Here is a 21,711-nt window from a genome sequence, read left to right on the forward strand (position 1 = left end):
TGGGTTCCAAAGTATTTTATTTACAAAACAAGTGCTCAAGGAGAACGTGAATTGAATATGCACATTCTGCGCGGCTTTAGAACAATGAGACAAGGGAGGGTTGGCGTATCAGCAACAGTGAAAATATGTGGCATACAGTCTGTATTGAAGTATCGAAGACATGTGCGTCCTGTACCCATTCTCCGAACGTGTCGTTCCAGTTATGTACTTGTGGCTTCGAAGTCAGTTCACTGCCCATTTAATGGTGTTTAGACCATTTATCACATTAACTTGAGGGGCGTGTCGTACACGCACTCCACGCTTCTCATGCAAGACATTATATCGCAACAGTCCCTGGGCAAAAATATTCATAGGGGGCAGCACATGTGCTATCGTACAGTGAGGACAACTGTTGACAACGACATCATGGCAGAACAAAACAAATGTTTGGCAACATTTTTGGCACCATCTAATCAGGCACATTTTGATTTCCTCTATTTTCTTGGCACATGTGTCAAGGGCTGAAATAAGATGGCAGACATGTTTGCACACACAAACACTGTGTGTGTATTCAGACGTGTCTGCCATCATATTTCAGCAGTGTAGGACAGCAAAAGCTGCTTACATCGATGCAGGCAAAGTCTGAAGGTGCAGCACACATTTGAGGACAAATTTTCAACAAATCTTACTAACAGCACGACCACGTAGAACGATGTATAAGACCGTTTCTGTAGTATTGCACAAAAATATACAATGTGGGCAATATAGCACCGGGGAATGTAATCTCAACGTTCCCCGTAGGCTTGAGAACTGGGGGCAGTGCATTCAGCCTGTCTACAATGTCTAGATTGATGGCGGCTGCATTGTCCTATAAAACTTAGGTGTGGTTGCACACACAAGTTGAAAGGAAACTAAAAGTTTGAGAATGTCGGAGACTCGTAAGCTTGTCTGCTAGATTTGCATTCTCATATCGAATGTTCTCCTGTGTCGTCTGCATTGATAATACTAGTGCTCGTGGGATACAGCATTGAAGAGGTAGCGATAAACAGCTTGGTAGTGCACCATCGTTGCAGCGTTGACAAATAAATGCCATATGGCGTGTGCGAAAGGGAGCCTTCCATCCAGCTTGAAAAATAGCACTCCAACGAAGTAGAGGCAACCACCGTAGATGATTTCTTTTAATCCAGTTGCTGGACGCTGTAAATGATAAGGTCATCAGTGTCTTTTTCATGCGATCTATACAGGGCTGAACATGAATGAGCTGCGGGAAGTGAGCCACTGCGCCAATTCGGCCTTCTTATTGGCCTCTCATAACGGAAGGGGAGCAGCTTCCCTAGGGCTGGACCCACTTGCACGAAACTCGTTGAGTATTTCTCAAAGACTTTCGTGCAAGCGGGCCCAGTCCGCTACTCATAGGGTGACTACGTTTTTGCAACCGTAGCCATAGAAACAAGCCTCTTTCGTATGATCATGCGATCGACATGAACAGTGGAAAAGGCAAAACGCAAAGGCAAAAAACATGTTGACTGGGCACGCTATACATCGGCCCGCGAGATGTGCATCATGATTGGACAATGGAAATTTGAATTTTGAACGCGCAGAAGCGGACATCCGTAGCAGACGACAGCAACAGCTCTATGAAAACGTGTAGAATGATGATAACTTTAAAAAGAAGCATCTCCCGCACTTGCCCTACTTCCACCACTTGCACTAAAATACGAAGGTAAGTACGAAGTATTGCAGAAATTGAGGAAGCAATAACGGGGCCGATGGGAAGTGCCACCGCTATGTCTTCTTTCCTATGTCGTCTGCTACGGAGTCTTGTGGCTGCGCCGCAGGATGTCCCCCACGGATGACGTGACGTTCTTCCGTTGAGTTCTGGGTACTGTTGTGTGCTTCGATTCACTGAAGCAGACGACATAGCCGTGGAGAGAACGGAAGTCGGTAAGGAGGTCTTATCTACTACTTATATCGCTATGACTGGTTAGGAAGACCCACCGCATGTTTTGCTTCCGTGCAAAAACGCGACATGGTCATCCGTACCGGACTATTCACAGTTCTTGCAAACACGAAAGCCTTTCGTGTGCTCACCATTGAAAACGTTGCAGACGCCGGCACCAGTGCAGACGCCATGTAAATAAGCACCTCGAGGGTTTTGTACCTGCAAAAGAAGTGGGCATTGTCCGCTCACTGCTAATATTGTCCTCGGCCTAACGATAGTTTAGTTTACTTACAAACAACTATTGGAAGGAGAGAAATAGCCTGTTACATATTCTGTCTGTGCATTGTCACCACACACCTTAGGTTACAAAATCAGGCAGATTTCTTTGTTTCCGTTTTTGACTTCTTTTGTCGATTCAACTCCCACAATATCCGTTCAAAAAGTTTCCATAATTTTGCAATTACACGCCAACGGAATGAAGTCAAACGCGCGTGCGGAGGCGTGTGTAACCGGTGTCTTTGACAGACGTCCTTCCCTGAATTTTTCCAGCAGTCCACCCTCACAGTAGCTACACCCACCCCCTTGCATACATACAAACACCTGCGATATTCCAACCCCCCCTCCCCAGTATAGTGAAGCTCCAGCTCAACCAGGTTGTCAAACCGAACCGAAAATCGGAACTGGCCCGCTATTTGTTCCCGAACCGTAACCCAAACGAGCCGCTATTTTGCTGCCATCTTGGAAATGAACCTGAACCAGATATTGTACACGGTGATTGTTATCCTTTTGGTAATGTGCTTTGTGTTTGCGTCAGGCCTCGGCTGTTGTGAGCCGTTTTTTCTTAAACTTTGTACTACGAAATTAATTTTCGTTTTGTTGCCACCTTGATTCGCCACTGCAGGCCTGCGAGGCGATCTGGGCACCACAAAAAGTTCGCACTTGGGTTCACGTAAACTCATCATGCATGTTTCAATAAACAAACGCTTGATGAAAGAAGGAAGTATTTGTCCTTTCTATATACAGGGTGTCCACGGCTAAGTGTGAACAGATTTTTTAAAAGTATATCAATCACTTTTTCCGAGATGAAATCAATTGCAATATAGCATATGCTGAAGGGCACTCCCTAGGGGGGCATTAACAGACTCCTAAGGCAATTTCTTAATTAACTTTCAATAATTAACTTTTTAATTATAAAAGCTACGAAGTTGCTCCAATGAGAACATCTGATCTCTTCGGTCACCAGATACCAAAGCCGTTTTCAGAACAAAAATCCGTTCGATAGATCGTCCGCAAAAAATTCGTGAAGGAACGCCGTTTTTTTCTTTATTTGGTTTATTGCGCATCTTCAAAGATGCGGCTTTCCTTTACCCCCAGTGTGAGAGAGTGAAAGAGCACAGTGTCGCCTCATGCGTCGAAGATTAGCTTTAACTTGCGGGGAAAAAAAAAAACACAAATCTATCGGGTGACTCTATCGCGACTGCCCTTATCTTGGGCTGCATTTTCTGTTTTCTTTTAATCGTTTTCCAGGACGCAAGAGGCGACAGTGTGCTCTTTCATCCTCTCGTGTTGGGGGCGAAGGAAAGACGCGTCTCTAGAGATGCGCAATGAATAAAATAAAGAAAAAAACGGCGTTCCTTCACGAATTTTTTGCGGACGATCTATCGAACGGATTTTTGTTCTGAAAACGGCTTTGGTATCTGGTGACCGAAGAGATCAGATGTTCTCATTGGAGCAACTTGGTAGCTTTTATAATTAAAAAAGTGAATTATTGAAAGTTAATTAAGACATTGCCTTAGGAGTCTGTTAATGCCCCCCTAGGGAGTGCCCTTCAGCATATGCTATATTGCAATTGATTTCATCTCGGAAAAAGTGATTGATATATTTTTAAAAAATCTGTTCACACTTAGCGTGGACACCCTGTATGTGTTCCAGACTCAGAACATCATTGCCATCATAAACTAATGCTTGATGTCAAAACGCTGTTGACTTCTGTTCCTGCGAAAGCTTGCTACCTGTTCCGTATACACTCCAGCGTATTACCAGAGAATGTTGGCACAATTTTTTCTGCAGCGCGCTGAACCGATATGAACCCGAATAATCCAATTCGAACCATCATTCCTGCGCTCCGGAATTGAACCAAAATCCCTGAACATGAACCGAACCCGTAACAGTTGTTGGACACCTTGCTTTCACCACGATCCGACGTGTATAGTCCCCGATTGAAATCCTCGTTCAAAGTGCGTGATTCAAGAGGTAGGGTTCCGAGTTTTCTCGGCACATTCTGAGGGTGCCGTTCGGTGTATACTTGTTTTCGATGAATTCGGAGCTTATCCTCGTTTATTTTTACAACTCAGCTAATAATATCAGCAATTCCGAGAAAAAGTGATGGCTGTGGGATTGTGTAACTTTTTTTGGCCTTCATCACCTAAGTGATATATAGTAAGCTCAAAGAGATGAAGAGCGTTCGGAAACTTTTTGAACAGGCCAGCGTGTGTATACGGAAAAGATAAATCTCTAGGCAGCAACTCACTTTTCATGAAATATGTTCTGATAAGCGATACCCAGTAGACATAGTAACCACACGACATATAGCTGCTTCTGACCCCAGGAGCTGTATTCTTTCAACAATAACCTGTAAGAAAAAGAGAGTGTCACACAGCCGTTCAAGAACATCCCTCAAAATACGTACGCGAATGTGGTTCAATAAATAACCTTCAAACCTTCAAAATGTGAGCTGTATCTCATGCTTGATATTCTTACTGCGTGTGGCAGTGCAGGTCTCCACCTCCGCGCGGCACATGCAAGCACGCAACAACTGATTTCAAATGGCTAACCCGCTTCAGGGTTTGAACTAGGGAGGGTCACTCATCCGTTTTCCGAAGGGGTGAAACCCACCGATATCCACCATCGAACGAAGGCACAGTATGGGAGTACCTTCATATCGCTACAACGAGCGTATGAAGAAGCGAGACACATGTGCTGGAAATGCCACAACCTGGCCGTTAGCCCACTCCTGTAACGACCGCAACCGTTGGTGCCGCACATGATCTCATTCGTCGAGACAGACGTATCGCTGTCAAAGAGCTGGCCAAGCTATTGGGGTGTGAGTGTTGGTCCAGCCATGTGCATTACTTTCAACCAGAGACGAAACAGGCAGAGAATAGTGTCACCGAGTTGTTGTCATGGTATCAGAATGGTGTCATCACCGAGACCGAAGTACTTTCGAAGTAAGGCGAGCGCAGAGAAAGAATAGACCTCTCCCTGTTTGTAAACAAATGACGTCATAGTGTTAGACAGCGCCACCAATATGGTAGAATTGAACTTACGCTCGAAGCTAGAGGCGAACAGGGTCGCGCCCGAAAGCCATGGAAAGGCACGGTCTCGAGGGGGTTACGATGGTCCCTGAAATGGACGTGACCTTCGGTCCTACTTTTCTCTAAATAGGAGGCAGCGAACAAGTGTCCATTCGTGGAACCCAGCTCTCCCCTTCCGATTTGTTTCGGTTTCAGTCTGTCTACCAACGTCACGATGACGTTTCTCTAGTAGAGGTTTATTCCCTCGACGGTGTTTGGGAACACAAGGGTGCTCTTGCTGAGTATTATAGAGGGCATACAGTGAACGACAAAGCCTACTGTGATCTGTTAGTGACACAACTGAAACCTAATTTATGAACGAAACGCTGTGGACTACTCTGCAAGCGGGCTCTTTCTCAAACATGACAATGCTCGCCCTAGACCGCGACCTAGATCGCGTATCTACTATGCTGGCCAAGGCTGAACCCCCCTCTCAAAAAAATCCTGGATCCGCCCATGGTCTTGCATGACTACTTGAGCCACTTGTGGTCTTCGATGTGATTGCCTCCATGTCCCCCATATTCGCATGACCTTACGCCTTCGGACTACCACATGCACATCTGACCGCCTCAAAAGAGGACCCTGTCGCCCGTATGTTTGCATCCTATACGAACAAACAACGTGGTGTAATAATAATAATAATTCGGGCTTTACGTCGCGAGACAACTGCGATCATAAGCGACGCCATAGTGCTTGGGTCTGTGGATTACATTTGTCCACCTGAGGGTTCTTTAACGTACGCCGAAATCACGACTTCGTCCTCGAAATCTCACCAACGTCCCTCGCTAAGACGACGTGGCTGAGCAACTTGTACACTTCCACCAACTTGCGCCCCGTCCGAACTAGCGACCTCGGGATCGGCAGGCGTACACGCTACCGACTGAGCCACCGAGGGCTTGACGATGTGAAAGTAGCTGGGCATGAATGACTTATGCACACGCCTTCTCAAACGACGGCGCGTCTACATTGACAAGCACGGAAACCACTTAAGAAATGATATATTGTTTCACAGAATATTCATAATATTCATTTTCGCTGTTCGTCAATGAATTATTTAAGGTTACTTATGGAACTAGCCTCGTACTTCAGATGGAGTGCATACTTGAACGAGGCTCCTCATGAAAGTGCCTCACACAAATACAGAGCCTCCGAGACCAAGAACCTTGAAATATCCAAATAAGGGCAGTTATCGAAAGAGCCAAATATCAGGAGGACCGGAACCTACACCTCTTGATCGCCGGCGAAATACCCTATCGATTACCGACTGGCAGGACTACCCGACGACTTGCCAAGAACAGAACACGCATTCATCCTCTCCACGTTCACTTCCACGTTCACACCACGTTGAAGTTACCACCTTCCTCACTTCAACAATAGTCTACCATTCCAACAACTTCGTGTTGGACTAACTAGCACTCGACGTGCGCCTTAAGTCCTCGGCCTGTTCCAGAAGAAGGTAGCCGAGGACCAAGGTGACGAAGTAATGATACTTTCAACGTAGCCTCTACCAACGTCCACACTTCGCCTAACGGTGCTTCATGGGTCCCCACGGAAATATAGTTTGGTCCTACGCACATTTTTTAAAAATATTCAGCGTTAGCGCAGCGAAGCAGCTGTGGCTATAAGCGGCGTACAGGCGTGGACAGGTGGGTGGAGAGGACTGCAGGAAGTAGTAGAGGACAGGGGGGAGGAGGGTTAGTATGTGCCCCGGGCCGACTTCAAGGAGTCTCGGTCGACATCCGCCCGGAAAGTCTGTCGCAAAGCCCAGGGAAAGCCTCGGACAGTACAGCCGGTGGTAGTACTCGAATGCGTCGTCTACCAGTCTTCAGCACGCCGTTGGAGGCACCATCAGCGAGCAGACGCTTTTGTCCACCCGGCATTGCCGCTGAGTCGTGAATGTCGTCATCATCACTGGGGAGGTGGACACCAGAGGGCTCATTCTTGTTTCTTTTTTTCATCTTGGAGGGGGGGGGGGACAGCTCAGTTCAGTGTGACGACATCTGGCGAGTATGGTTGATCGCAGAGCATAGAAAAGGCCCGCAGGAATGGATGTCAGCCATCACCATAGCAGCACGTTGTGGGGGCGAATCGTCCACATAAAACGGGAGCCTCTTCCGGAGCATACCGCGTCGTTTGGCGGGGTCTCGCAAGCGATGAGTCGTGGTTGGGTAGTCCCGGCGTGCAGCACGCCCTCCGAATCCCAGGAAACTAAGCACGTCACCTTGCATGCTGACAGAACAGACAGAGCCGCCTTCTGCGGTGGGGATGGGTGTTCCCACTGTTTGGACAGGGCTTTGCTCTTGGGTTGCAAGTGGAGGACCCGGATCCCGTTCACAGTCGAAAACGGGACGTGGATGTCCGCAGGATCTGCCCTGGACAGCTGCATACGGTGTAGCGCGTTCGTTTCTGATCATGCGTGAGCATCTTGGGGGCCCTCTGGCAGAGACCTTGTTCATGTTAAGATGCGCTGAGCTGTGCTTTTGGCAATACAGTCAAACCTCGCTTTACGAACACCCTTCGTTTATCAGAAAATCGTTCGTAAATCGAGGTCCGAGGAGTGCAGTGCGCAAATACCTCACAAAAACATTGGGAAATTGATTTGATTTGAACACGGGAAATTGATTTGAATATGTTTTATTTTTGAAAATACTGCGTAATTGTCCTTTGCACAATACTTTCTGCAGGGTCTATCCTCTTTAATTGATTAAGAGAAGAGATGACAGAAGTCTGACACTTGACTCATCCACCCGGTCCTCAAAGTACCGTATCGCGCGCGGATGAGACTGTTTCCAACGGCAAATATCACGCTTGTCACCGGCTGTCAGGACTGAACGCCTTCTCTTGGAACGGCAGGATGTTTCCATCTCGGAGACCTGGTCCAAACTCACAACTGTTCGGCTGTAAACGCCCGAATTATTCTTTTAGGAAATGGTGAATCTTGTTTGTGGAACGTAGCGACGTTGGGACATTGTATGTTTGACCTTGGCAGCATGTACTGAGGAACTTTAATTATCCTCCGGTCCATTGACCTGTCCTCTGTACGTTCATAACGCCCGTTCGTATAACGAGGTCAAAATACACGGAAAAAGTTTGGTTCCCTGTGGAGCCGTTCGTAAGTTGAGGGAATTCGTATATCGAGGGTTCATAAAACGAGGTCCGACTATATACATGTGACTTGAGAGTTGGCTGGGCGATCTGCCATGAGTTCATCGTGCACACGGTGGGCTTTCCTGTGCGGTCATTACCGCTGACCTGCCGAGACGGGGGCCACGTTCACTTTCTCCATTTTACTGTCACAGGAGGGATCGCAACAGGAAAACAGGAACAGGAAAACCGTCTAGCGCACATGCGCCATTTCTAGTAGCGCTTACCTAGAAGAGTACTTGTGATAAGTTTTGGTGACTGTTAGCGCACTTCCTTGTGTGTCATACTCAGAACTCAGGAACACCCCTCGGAGAAGGTGCAGATACTTACGGGCGGCAGAAGGGGGGTTGCTGTAGACCCCCCGAATTTGTGAAGGGAGCGCGAAATTCCCATGGAGGTGAGGCGCCAAAATGTTATCTCAGGCACCGCGCATGCGAATAAAATCATGATAATAACCGTAATCCCTTTTTCTGAATCGATCGATTAAATTGCCAGCATAGTCAAGGCTTTGTCGATTGATGTGGTAGAACTCACGACGACATGACCTGAAAGTGTTCATGTGTTCCAGGATGTTTTACAGAACTCTCAGTGTCCTGCGTGCCATCAGGTTTAGAATCGAAAGCTGCACCCCACAGCGCGGCGCATACAATTCCAGGCTCTCTAGTTCTCGTCCGCGGTGACTGTCTTCGGAAAGGGCGTGTTTTTGTTATTATTCTCTATACTGAAACATTCATATGCAAATACAAGACGAATAAATTTAAAGCAGACAATAAAGCATTTGCCACTTTTTGTCATTCAAACTGCCTTGAATGTTTAGGACCCGGGGGGGGGGGGGGGGGGCGCCGATTGGATTGGGATCTGGGCTCCCCCTGAATTCAGGACTTTGCGCCGCCTCTGCAGATGCATGTCCTTTTAGGCCTGTAGATCTGCAGGACTAAAAGGACACGGCCCGCACTGCGTCCGACGTGCGAGTCTACGCGCATTACACGCCGTGGGTTCATTTCCTTCCCCGTGCTCAACATTTAATTTAACATAACAACATTTAATTTAATAACAAAAAGTAAGTAATTCAAAAGTGATCTCGTCAGCCAAGGAAAATGGTCACAGTGGGACCTACAGGATTGCCTTCTGGTTTCTGGTATTTTAGTCTAACAAAACTGGATTTCCCGTTACGTTTTCATTGGATTTTCCAACCGTCAACGCACCAGCAACAAAACCACTGAGATGCACCTAATCATTAGTATGGGGTTCAAACGTTTAACGCCAGGCTTTTGTCATTGTTTTGTCTAGCCAGCGTGCTGGTAACTGCAAGGGTACCTGTCGGCTATTGGACGCAGGCTCAAGAGGTCCCCAGATGTCGCGCGATTCAGAACAAAAAAAAAAAACGTCTGAACTCTCCCAGTCCTTCTGCTGCGCGATAATGGAAGCAGAAAGACTAGGTCGATCGGGATCCCATATTTCTAGCACGGCAATACTGGGCCCATGCTGGACATGATACTAAGTTGTTACTACATGGTTGCTACTAGAGCTCTTCAATACGGTGTAAGAGCGTCTTACTGTAAGACGCCAAATCGTTTTTGGCGATTAGTCGATTGGTCATTGGCGATTGGTTCACCTCTCGCGATTGGACGTCCTAGACGGTCAGCATCAGTGTGAACTGGACTGGAGTCGACTGTCACCATTTCGAGTATACATACCAGGGTGTGTAGGCCGATGCAATGAAGATGTAGATGGCAGCTCGATCGCAGCGATGCAGGATTTCCCTCAAGGCCCTGCACATGGATGCAGGGAGCGTACTGTAACCACGAGGAAACAAGCCAACGTCACAATTACGGCAACAGCGGTGTCTGCCCCTGTGTCTAAGGGAAGTTTATGCGCTCACTCGCAGTGATATGCAATATATGTAGTGAGTCGGATAGGGTGGGGGCTGGTAATTTTCATCCTACGCGCAGTCATGTAAGTGTATGTTCCTAATGGTATCTTCGACTTGCGATACCAATGCTCCAGGACGGAGCGTTCCGAGCTGGAGGAAGAAAGAAGATGGAAGAAAGAAACAACTGCCGAATCCGTTGTCTGAGCGTTCCGCTTTGACCAGTCGAAGATAGGGCGCTCTACACTGTTAAAACAGAACTTCACCACATAGCACGCTCCTAGCCAACCACCATACCGAATGATATCATCACGGTCCGTGGTATCATTCTGTGTCACACTCTTAGAAATGAACTTCACCGCATAGCACACTCCTAGCCAACCCTCATCTCGAGTGATATAGTTATCCGCTATGATTTGTTGAAAACGGGGGGCGTACGCCTTTTTTGTGACAATTATGAACAGCATAAGTGTCACAAAAAAGGCGTACGCCCCCCGTTTTCAACAAATCAGGACAGATAACGATATCATTCGAGATGTGGGTTGGCTAGGAGCGTGCTATGCGGTGAAGTTCATTTTTAAGAGTGCATGACTCGTTCAAAACAGGAGGAGGAGCCTATCTGGGACAAGCATAATGTGTCCCAGTTAGGCGCCTCCTCCCATTTTTTAGCAAATAAGGACACAGAATGGTATCATTCGGAATGACGGTTGGCTAGGAGCTTGTTATGTGGTGAAGTTCTGTTTTAACAGTGTAGAGCGATCGGTGACCGCCAGTCGAAGATGCCATAAGCATCATGCGCATGACGTCACTTGTAGTATTTTGGAAAAAGCAGTGATCCTCTAGTACAGTGTTTCTCAAACTCCTCTAGTACGTGACCCCTTCGAGTAGTAGCAAACCTACCATGACCCTCCACTTTTATAAGGCTTCCGAAAATTTACGTTTTTCAATGACGCAGATACATTTGCACGGTAATTTATTTAAAAGACATTAACCACAGACAGAGCTACCAAAAATGCGTAATAATGTCTTAACGAGGATTGATTTAATCGTGTATTTTAATGAGAAGGATGTATTTCCTTTCTTGATACAAGCAAATCAATACGGTGATCTGTGTGGCTCGAGGCATATCGCATGTCTGCTTGGATCCTCCATGACCCCCAGAAATAGGCTCATGGCTCATAGGCATAAGCTCATTTGGGGGTCATGACCCGCAGTTTGAGAAACACCGCTCTATAGTGTCTTGTACAATGTCACATTTCTTCTAGAACCGTCCCCCACTACTTAACCATGACCATAACAGGACTGTCTGCTTGAACGTGATGGAAAGTGATTGCTCCGAGGCTGGTACATACAAAGGGGCAAACACAACGCAAGTCTCAAGTTGCCTGGGGACATGACATGTTTTCAATCGTCTGCTTGCCCCCTCATCGCTCAGGCGCGTGTACTTGCTGGCATGTATGTAGGGTTCCGCGTTTTCGGTTTTCACCGAAAAACACCGAAACGCGCACGTCGGGTAAATTTTCTCTCATTCGGTTTTAATCGACAAACACCGAATACAGAGGGACATTCCAGGACATGACGGGGGTAAGTTGCTGCACATGCCCAGCAAATTGTTGATGCAGATCAGAAAACCATACAGAAATACGATGGCCGTGAAAAAATGTCCGTTTACTTTTTTGTTAGTCGTAAAACGCCACCGCAGCGAACAACGCCATGTCGAATGAGCGTCGTGTGGAAATTACATTGTAATTTCTATTCGCCGATAACTGTCGGGTAAACCATGTGCACGCACAGGAAAAACACCGAAAAAACGCCGATTTCGTGAAAATCAATAAACACCGAAAAACACACTCCGGATCCGCTCAAAAAAAGACCGAAAGCACGAAACCCTACATTTATATGTGACTTGAAGGACGTTACTCGACAACAAGGACGACGTACTCGACCATGTTTCAAATATGCGATCTTACCTGACGTTATTAAAGGGACACTGAAGCATAAAAATTATCGCGGAATGATAGTCGCCGTGTACCTAGACACGAACACAGAAGGAAAGGAATCCAGTAATTACGTCTTATTTCCATCTTAATGATGATGATGATTCGCCGATAAAACACGAATCGTCATCATTAATTGCGTCGTTTGTGATTTATGAGCGAAAGACTCGTCAATGTACCGTACTTTTTCTTTCTCCCTCTCCTTTTCCAGAAGGCCGACAGTGGGGAACGGGCTCCCATTGCTATCTTCAAACCAGTGAAAGGTAACGGAATCTTTTTGATTCCACCTTCGTTACTGGCCCATATTTGTTTCTGTTTCGGTTACCACCATTGTTGTTTTCGCTTGTTTCGTTTCCGTTTCTGTACCGCTGTCGGTATACACGCGTGGTTTTGGTTTTCACGAATGTCATTCACGCTTACAACTTGGAAGTCATCATAAGCGTATAAGAACTATTATTCTTCTATACTGCATATGTATACGATTTGATTGATTGATTATGTGTTTAATGGCACAAAGGCAACAAAGGCCATAGAGCGCCAAAACTAGCATATACGATTTACTTCCACACTCCAGTTTGGTAGTTCATTTTAGTATCACTTGCCCAGTTGATTTTAGTTAAAGGAAAATTTATTAAACTCAAGAACGGAATAAGAACTGCTACTTCACACCTTAGTTGACATACACCTTACATACATACATACATAGATACCCACTTACCATTCTCGAACCACTACTTCACACTGTATAGTTGACATACACCTTACATACATACACATATACTTACATATATACACAAACACAGTACTCCCTAAGTCCACCACCCTAGATGTCTGCGATTATGTATACAGTATGGAATGCAGTACATAATGAGTATGAACATATATACAATTTAGGTTTATCTAATAAATTTATCTACGTATGATACGGTAAATAATTGTTATAATTTGGGTCTTGCAGTGTACCCGAATTATTCCCGTAAATAATTTTCGTGTCCGTTTCAGATATTCTGTGTGCGATATGAATTTCTCTTTCTGTTACCGTTACTTGCTGTATTTCCGGTACAACACCCATTTCTGTTACCTCTCCCTACTTCAAACGGTTTGTCCAATCGTCGCCGGGGATTGTGGGACCAATGAGACCGCATCGTCGGACATCGTAAAAAGGAGAGGGCAAGCATACAGTGTGGTTTCTTTCGCCCATAAATCACGAACGACGTAACCGATTAATTCCGCTCCTTTTGTGTTGGTGTCAAAGTGTCCCTTCTGTCCCTTCGTCTCATTTTCGAGCGCTTTTATTCTCCAAGCACGGGCAACATGACCGCGATCAAGTTTTATCGACTCACTTGAGCTTCCCTAAGAAGTGTATGGAATGGAAGAGTGAGGAGACGACGAAGAGGAGGACGAGAGCGGCTCCATAGATGAGTGCTGCCGTGTAATGAGTGGGCGTGTGTGCCCTCTGCACCAGGAACTTGAGGCCGAAGAAGCTAGGCAGTATACTCAGCTGCAGAGAAGGATCTCCAATGATTTCGCGTTTAATGGCACACGAGTTGCACTGTTTCAACCACGACCTACTAGATTATAACGACCATGTCACAATCAGCAACCCCTATGAGGAGCCCGTCCGCACGATCCGCCAGGGGCGCTACTCATCGGCACGCCACGATTGGACGATGGAAATTTGAATTCTGAACGCGCAGAAGCGTATGTACGACAACCGTAGCAGACGACAGCGATAGCTCCTATCACTCCTATGAAAACGCGTAGAATGATGATGATAATCAACCTCAGAGTAAAACATCTGTGGAACGTCCACCGCTTGTACAGAAATACTAAGGTAGGCTGAAGTACAAAGTATTGTAGAAGTTGAGGCAGCAATAACTGGGACGATGAGAAGCGCCACCGCTAGCTTCCAAAAATGCGGCGCTGGGAAGGGGTGCCCACGACATGGTCGTTATAATCTAGTAGGTCGTGGTTTCAACACTAAACAAACAGATGGTGCGGGCTGGCTGGTATATCGTACACTCTAAGAAAAAAAAGGGGGGAGTAATTTTACTCCTTTTGGGGACTAAATGCATTGCCACAAGAAATAGTTCCTTTCGGCAGTAAATTCACGGGAGTAAGTGAATGTCACAGAGAGGAGACTGCATTTCAAGCTCTGGTCTAACAGTTCCAGGTGCATAATTCGTGTGCATGCAGGAGAATACTTTGAATCAAACCGTCAACCGTGATATATCGATTGATATAAAATCTTGCGACATACATAGGGCACAATTTGCGAAGAAAGAACCGCTAACTCTTTCTTACTTTGTGTGGGTGAAAAATTTCGAAGTTGGCTGAGTTATACAGCCTTGGGCCATCAAATTGACCAAGAGCACATATTTACGTAGACTGTTGCATTCGGAAGACCATTCGTGAAGCTCAGTGATAATTTCAAGTCCAGTCCGGGGAGTAAATGCCGGGGTTAGGGGACTAAAATATGTAGCAATTGCAATCTAGGGGACTAGAAGCTGCAATTGCTCCCTATTTTACGCCTTTTTTTTTCTTCTTAGAGTGTACTTGGTAAAATCTAAGTGCCGGGGAATATTAAAAGGACAGAACAATAAAGCAAACGACACAACACAGCACCGCAATATTGATGAGCGTGAAGTGCCCCCTAGCTTGACGTTGCTATGTTGTGCTGCGAGACCTTCGGAGTTACACCGTTCTCTCTTGAGACATATCCCTAACATATAAAAAATCGCGCTTCCACGCCTCAGTGCGATTCATGTAGAGCCTGTAAAAAAAATCAGAATGTCGCGCCTATCCTGTTTTCTGTTTTTCTTGTTTTTTTTTCGCCCAAAGCGTTGTATCTTCCTCTCTGCACACGAAGGGCATGGAGGTATCGTATGTTTTATAATATAGGTACAAATCTGGATTCCAGCTTTTTCATAGGGCAAACACTGGTGTGTGTTTGTGTCGTCCATGTTTGTAGCCTGCATCGGATAATTTTCGTTGTTTAGCTCGATGATTGGTAAGTTGACCATAAATTGTGGAGGTTTTCTGACATCGCTTTGCTGTGCTGGTCTGTGCAACAGCCAATGGATGGTCAACACCAGAAATAATTTTGCAAGCGGAAAAGTTTACTCATATACGTTGAATTCAGAGAACTATATTACAAAGACTTTCTTTCATAGAAAATGTCTTTCTTTTTTGTTTCAATCAGCAGCTGCGTTGTTTCCGAGTTTGTTTGCTGTGCAGGGCTGGCATTGGCCCACTAAAAACTCTAATCCACTCTTGCTGGGACACCCAACGCTACCGGTGGAAGAAACAAACGGAATACCGGACGCTTATCTCAACTAACCTGCACTACTGCGATCCAAAAATCCCTTGAATGCTCGAATACCGTGCACATTCAAGGTACACACACATAGTAAGAGTGATAACTACAATAACTTACAGCGTGCGTAGTAACATTGGCCAAGTGTTCCACTTCCGTCGGAACGTACGGTTCGTTCCCTCTCGGTCGGTGGTTCATCAGCCTTCAGGAGAGTAATACAAATCAGAAGAAGAAGAAGAAAGAAAGAGGCAGAGAGAAAGAGGGTGAAAACGGGTGTTTCTCTTACCTTTTGAGGTCTCGCATCCAGAAAGTGTAGAGCTTTCTTGCAAGTGAGTGACGGCCGTGGCAGCCCAGAAGACCGTTATCGCTTTCCACTGCAACCGGCCAAAATATGGGAAACCTTTACGAAATGTCATAGAGTTACGTTAGAAATGACACGGACATTGCACGCACTCTTGTGAAACGTCAGACAGTACATGATCTCCGCTGCTATCCTCCTCAAAAGAGACTTGGAAACTGTCACCATAATCGAAAGCGCGACCTGTAATCGAGTTCGAATATGCCTCTATGCTGTCTTGCAACCGAATTAGTCATACCCATGGTCACTATCTATAGCTAGTCAGACCGGCCTAGTTTCAATGGGAAGACTCGGAAGTGGGTTATCAATATGTCGTCGGCTCCTTATGTCGGAAGGAGGCTTAGACGTCAGCTCCGGTTTCCAAATAACGGAAAAAACGGAAACTCGGCATCTTTTTTCCTGTTCTTTTCTGCAATGCATATCAGTGTTAAAAGGAAGCCACCTCTTGCTCGCGTCTAGCCTCGCGTTTTCTGGAACAAACGCTGCTTTCGACATGATTTCGAGTAATAATTAATGCTCTAACCGTCCAACGCTACGATTAAACCCGAGTATAACCACGCCTCTGGGAAGAAAAAACGGGATGTGATCCGTGCGCAGTCAGAGCTGACGGAACAGTATTTAGCCCACGTACCTTTTCGCATTTGGCTTGATCCCGTCATTTTGATCCATGCTCCTCATTCAATCCCAAAACGGATCATTCGATAGACGCAAATCAAATTAAGGGAATAATAAAAAAAGAAAAAGGTCGCCGTTAGAAGAAGAACGTCCGTCTCGACGAAAGGTTTCGCAAACTTAAACAGCTCCTCGAAGATCCCGGACGACGTTATTTTCGAATTCCGCGTGCAACGATTGGCACGGTCATGAAATTAGACAAGGCAACCGGCGCTTCGGGCAACGGAGGCGCAGTTCTGCCGGGAAGCTGCCTCACGGGAAGATGCCATCGTCGCCATCTTTGCCGCATCCCGGATGAAGGGAGAGATCGGGATGAGGAGGGAGGGCGAAGGAGGGAGGGCGAAGGCGGGAGCACAGAGGGCGCTGGGTTGGAGTTTCGGTTTCGCCGTGGATTATAAAAGTAGTTTCGGTTTCTGATCCACGCGCCGTTTCGCAGCCGGGTGCGTTACGTGCGTTCCAAAGCAAGTTGGAGTTGATGAGCGAGCTATCCCGCATCAACTCACCGTCTTGAGGGCGGTAGGGAGGGGTAAGTTCGAGGAAGTGATGTCATGTTGGCCTATTGTCCCGTCTATTTCGCGGAATTTTAAAACGCCACCTGATGTGGAGTGGACAAGGCGCTAACCCCCTGAGGAGTCGCAGATGACCTATTATTGCATCATCGAACAGCAGGCGATGTGGCTCGAAATTTCTATATTTTTTCAGTGCGGATTTTGCGACATTGTTTGCAACGACGAAGCAAATACCCGTAGTCGTTCCATGTCGTAATATATGCCCTTCTCCATCTCGCGCATATCTCTATGTTTTGCTTATTTGTTCCCGTATTTCTTAATTGCATTCCTACTTCTTCAGGTATTTAATTGTCCTACCACAATGGCACGCGCTGCTGCTGGTTTACTTACTTATTATTTATTAATGCGCCGCTACATCAAATACTTGAAGCACACCGACCAAAAATAACGTAAAGCGTCAAAGAACGATCGTGATTAGTTACTGTCGCTGGACAGTGCAATGCGCCAATTGCGACGCGCGTTAGAATTGTAGCACTCGCCTCCATCCTCACTCGACCAGATTTGGTCATGCGTCCCCAAAGCTTGCGACCGATGAAGTGCACTGTGGTCACGTGGCACAACCTGGTCATGTGACCTACTCTACTCGGGAGTAGGAAAAGAAACGCGCCTAATACGGGCATGCAATGTGTGCACGTTCTTCTACGACTTGCCTTGGATACGGCTTCCCCTGCGTATGCGTAAAACCTGACATAGTGCAATTTGAAGACATACAAAGCAATGTTCTCGCTGTTCGTATAAAAACGTGACTACATTAGGCCTGCTTCGAGAGACATGCGTAAACCACGAACGGGTATGCCGTTTCGCAAAGGGTTTAGCACGACCACGCACAAAGAGCCCTTTCTCTTTAATGGCTAGTGTTATATACTGGTTTATTGAGCTCCGGGACAGCCACACTGGCATCGCGGGATGAGCGTGCGACAGTTCGGCACAGGACGGCTCTTCAAGAAGCGAGGAACGGCATTTGACTTTAGGTCAATATGCACTGGAGGTCCAATGTGTCCATTTAGAGTTGTATCAAAAACAGACGAAAACTCTTCCAGTAGCTGGGCCAATGAGTCACACTTCATGTTATGGATTCCAGCCAGTTGTATGCCGAGAGGGCTAAACCAATCTCTTCCCAGTAGGCTTGTGCCTGAACCCTCTATTACTCTGACAAGGACCTTGGCGCGTTTATCCTTCAACCTTGCTTCCACCGTAACCTTCCCAAGAACGCTTAGTTTGTGACCTGACCAAGTTCGAAGGTGCAAGTCGTCCTGCACAAGTATGGGCTGACTTTGACCTGCAGGCCAGAGCTTATTAAATGTCTTCTCACTTATGATGGAGAACGTAGCGCCCGAATCCACTTCCATGCGTAGTGGTTGATCATTCAGGTGAACGGTAACCGCAAACGTAGGTGTGCTCGATTTCCCACGCATATTGTACAATGTATACAATGTTTCGGAATTGTCGTCTTCTGACAGATCATGAGTGTCCTGTAGCGCTACTTGCTTGGCCTGTCCGCCTTTCTTTGTACGTTTCTTCTTCGATAAACAAACTCGTTTTATATGACCCTTTTTGTGGCAAAAATTGCACACAACAGAGTCCGGAAAAGTGCAGTCTGGCATGCGATGCTCACCTCCGCATCTGTAACAAGCTATCTTCTTATTCTTTGCTTTCTTTGTCTTGGACGACGTTGTCGCTGACGTCTTGTGCACCTTAGTGTCTAGACATTCTCGTCGAAGCTGCGTCTGCTCACGCAGTGCCGTTTCTGCCGTTAATGCGATTTGCAGTGCCTGTTGAAAAGTAATGCCTCCTCTCTCTGCCAAGAGTCGTCGTTGTATATGGGAATCAGCCACGCCGCAAACGAATCTATCGCGTAGCATAATGTCCAGTGGTAAAACAGTGGAAGTCGTTGTACCGGAAGTTGATGTTGCACTTGTCGTATGTGTCTGCTCTCCGGCTTCCAAAGCAGCAGACTCGGGCGTTGGTGCTGAAGAAGTACCAAAACTGCAATCTTTGGCCAGCGCGCGCAACGCTGCCACGTAATCTGCAATCGATTCCGTGGGCCATTGGTCCCGCTTGTAGAAAATGCATCTTGCAAGTAGCTCTGAAGGTCTCGGGTTGTAGTGCTCAGTAACAACTTTGACTATGTCAGCGTAGGACACCTCAGAAGGACGTCGTGGAACCAGGAGCGACCTCAATGTGTCGTAGACCTCTTCACCACATAAGCTTAGCAGGGATGCTCGGCGTTTACCGGAATCCGTGATTTCGTTGGCCTCGAAGTAAAATTCGAGGCGTTCCACCCATGATGACCAGTTGCCTCCGGGAACGAACTGCGACACGCGTCCAACAGACATGGTGAAGCCAGACGATTTCTGGTTGAATAGCACGAAGGTTCCTAACGCTCGTCGCCAGTATCAATGTCCAAGGCCAGTACTTGTTCAACATATGAGCTAATTCCTGCACCAAACTGCATTAACTATGACACGGGACGTGTTTCGAGGCCTGTCACGTTTTGTGACTGATTGATTTACTTTGTGATGTTTTGTGACATATGCCTTCTACGAGGTTACAGAAGTTATTCTGTACATAAAATGTTCCTCGATGTCATGTTGGAGAGACCACGGATTCCCTTCAATAACATAAGTGCACGAAAAAGTACTGCGCCGAGGAAATAAGATTTTATCCGGCAATGGGCGTAGTCAGAAAAATATTTCGAGAGTCCTGCGGGGACTTTGTATGGGAGAGGAGGACTTCGGCCTTGTTTCCCTCTTCCAAATGCGCTATCAAAGGCCCGATTTTGGGGAGTTTAAAATCCTCGAACCCACCCCTGACTTCGCCACTGACTACTTGCATCGCTGTCTTCATGTGATGGTGATGTTGGTACCAGAATCTATTCTGAGCCTAATGAGCCCTTTAAGTGTCCTTACCTGCCGATGAACTTGTGAGGCAGTTTGCGCAGGAGCCGTCTACCCGGCACGGGTCGGCTTGGAGGCTTGAATTTTGAAGAGAGGGACGGGTTACCGCCACTGTCCGCCTCATAGGCCGAACAGCGGCTTCCTCCAATTCTTCGTCGTCTTCGTCGACACCTATGCGCAAGTTGTTGTTGTTGCTCCTATTCTTCTTCTTCCTCCTCGGAGTCGGAGCAGTGGACTCCTATTTCATATCACGTGTAGGATGCACGTTCGAGGACGTCGATGTGGTTTTCCTTACGTTGCTTCGTTAAAGCGCCACTCTGGACGTTTAAAAAAAATGATCCTCGTTTTATTTCGCATTATAAATCAACCTCGCTAAGAGACTTTGTACATAGAGCATAAACGCCATCAGTGAACACATGCAGTTTCAGATTTTTCAGAAGTACGTGACGTCATTACGAGTGCCGCGCGGTGCTCGCTGCGGTGCTGTTGAAGATCTAGAGCACATTCTTCTCCGTCGCACACACTACCAACCTTCCCCCCTCTCGCTCACAAAACTGCTTGGTCCCTGACCACACCCAGCCCACCAACGCTCTGCCCTCAGAGCTCTCTTCACCTTTCTGGATACCATAGGATTTATTGCGAAGGAGCTCATTATTTCATTCCCTGCATCACCACCATAGATAGAGTATCGTCCCTGGCGATGAAACTCCCCGTTTATCGTCTCACAATAAAGTTCTTGTTGTTCTTTTTGTTGTTTTGTTTCCTTAGCGTTTTGTTCGTTATACTTCTGATACTAGAAGTAATACTCTTATATTCTATTGTTACGATCGAATTCTGCTGCTATTGACTATTTGGCTGGCCAACAAACCATTATGGTTTCGGGGAGGGCCTGACTTTGTGTGGAATATCTCACCCCATCAAGGAAGATTCAGATTCGTGATTCCGGTAGGAGGTCGGCTCTGTGACTCTTCTTAGCGCTTTTGTTCGAATTTCTAAAAAAACCCGAAATCAATTTATGAGTCGCGCCACCAGGATGAGTTTGTTTTGTCCTTGAGTCCTTTGCTGTGCTTGATCTGGAAGGGGTCACTGAAGGATGAAACTCAAATGAATCGGCAGATACAGTTAAAATCGGCAGACACAGTAACGGCCGGCTCACTCAGAGGTGTCGTTGCGCATCCATTAGTTTTAGTTGAGTGGGACACCGGGACAGTGGTGACACTAAAGGCGAGGACCGCGATGTTTCCGGTGGCGAAACTCGCGGCCTCCAAACCAGTGATTTCCCCCGAAATTTACTGCTGGGGGTGGGGGTGGGGGTGTGTATAATGCTTGGTGAAGGTTCCGCTTACGGAATTTTTCTTAGACGCGGAAAGAATCGTGGCACAATGGTGACATATCTGCACAGCTTTCCCGTTTTATTTGTACTACATGTTATTACGTTAGAACACAGTATAGTAGAATGCAGATTCATTATGAACGGCATTTCAACATTAAGATGCATAGTCACACGACCGACAAAGAAAAAGGACTAGCACCTTATCTCATGAATCTCAATGAACACCTAGCAACCAACGGTGAAAATCTTTGACGAAAAAAGCAGAATATACCTCGCTTGAT

The 21,711-nt window shown here is 46.5% G+C and overlaps 1 protein-coding gene across 6 annotated transcripts; it reads right to left on the reverse strand.

The window, feature by feature from the left end:
• On the reverse strand, window positions 1-20,287 carry LOC135391689 (monocyte to macrophage differentiation factor 2-like). Of its 6 annotated transcripts, none has more exons than XM_064622031.1 (8): window positions 20,110-20,287; window positions 15,888-15,975; window positions 15,722-15,803; window positions 13,629-13,786; window positions 10,116-10,190; window positions 4,452-4,553; window positions 2,071-2,140; window positions 1-1,176 (listed from the first exon to the last, which is right to left on the reverse strand). In XM_064622031.1, the coding sequence occupies exons 1-8, from the start codon at window positions 20,219-20,221 to the stop codon at window positions 985-987; spliced, it is 879 nt and encodes a 292-aa protein (XP_064478101.1). In that variant the 5' UTR covers window positions 20,222-20,287; the 3' UTR covers window positions 1-984. The 6 variants fall into 6 exon arrangements, with proteins under 6 accessions (XP_064478101.1, XP_064478100.1, XP_064478106.1 ...); XM_064622030.1 differs by having other exon boundaries at window positions 10,116-10,214; XM_064622036.1 differs by having other exon boundaries at window positions 10,116-10,214; window positions 15,888-16,001; window positions 20,110-20,192.
• Window positions 20,288-21,711: the final 1,424 nt, after the last annotated feature.

The sequence above is a fragment of the Ornithodoros turicata genome, chromosome 4 (assembly GCF_037126465.1).
Source record: "Ornithodoros turicata isolate Travis chromosome 4, ASM3712646v1, whole genome shotgun sequence".
NCBI classification, from domain to species: domain Eukaryota; kingdom Metazoa; phylum Arthropoda; class Arachnida; order Ixodida; family Argasidae; genus Ornithodoros; species Ornithodoros turicata.

Coding starts and splice junctions, on each gene's coding strand:
- LOC135391689 (XM_064622030.1), bottom strand. CDS start 20,221: ATGAGGCGGACAGTGGCGGTAACCCGTCCCTCTCTTCAAAATTCAAGC. Junction 4,554..10,115: donor GCATCGGCCTACACACCCTG/GTATGTATACTC, acceptor TTTTTCTTACAG/GTTATTGTTGAAAGAATACA. Junction 1,177..2,070: donor CGTCTGCAACGTTTTCAATG/GTGAGCACACGA, acceptor TATCATTTACAG/CGTCCAGCAACTGGATTAAA.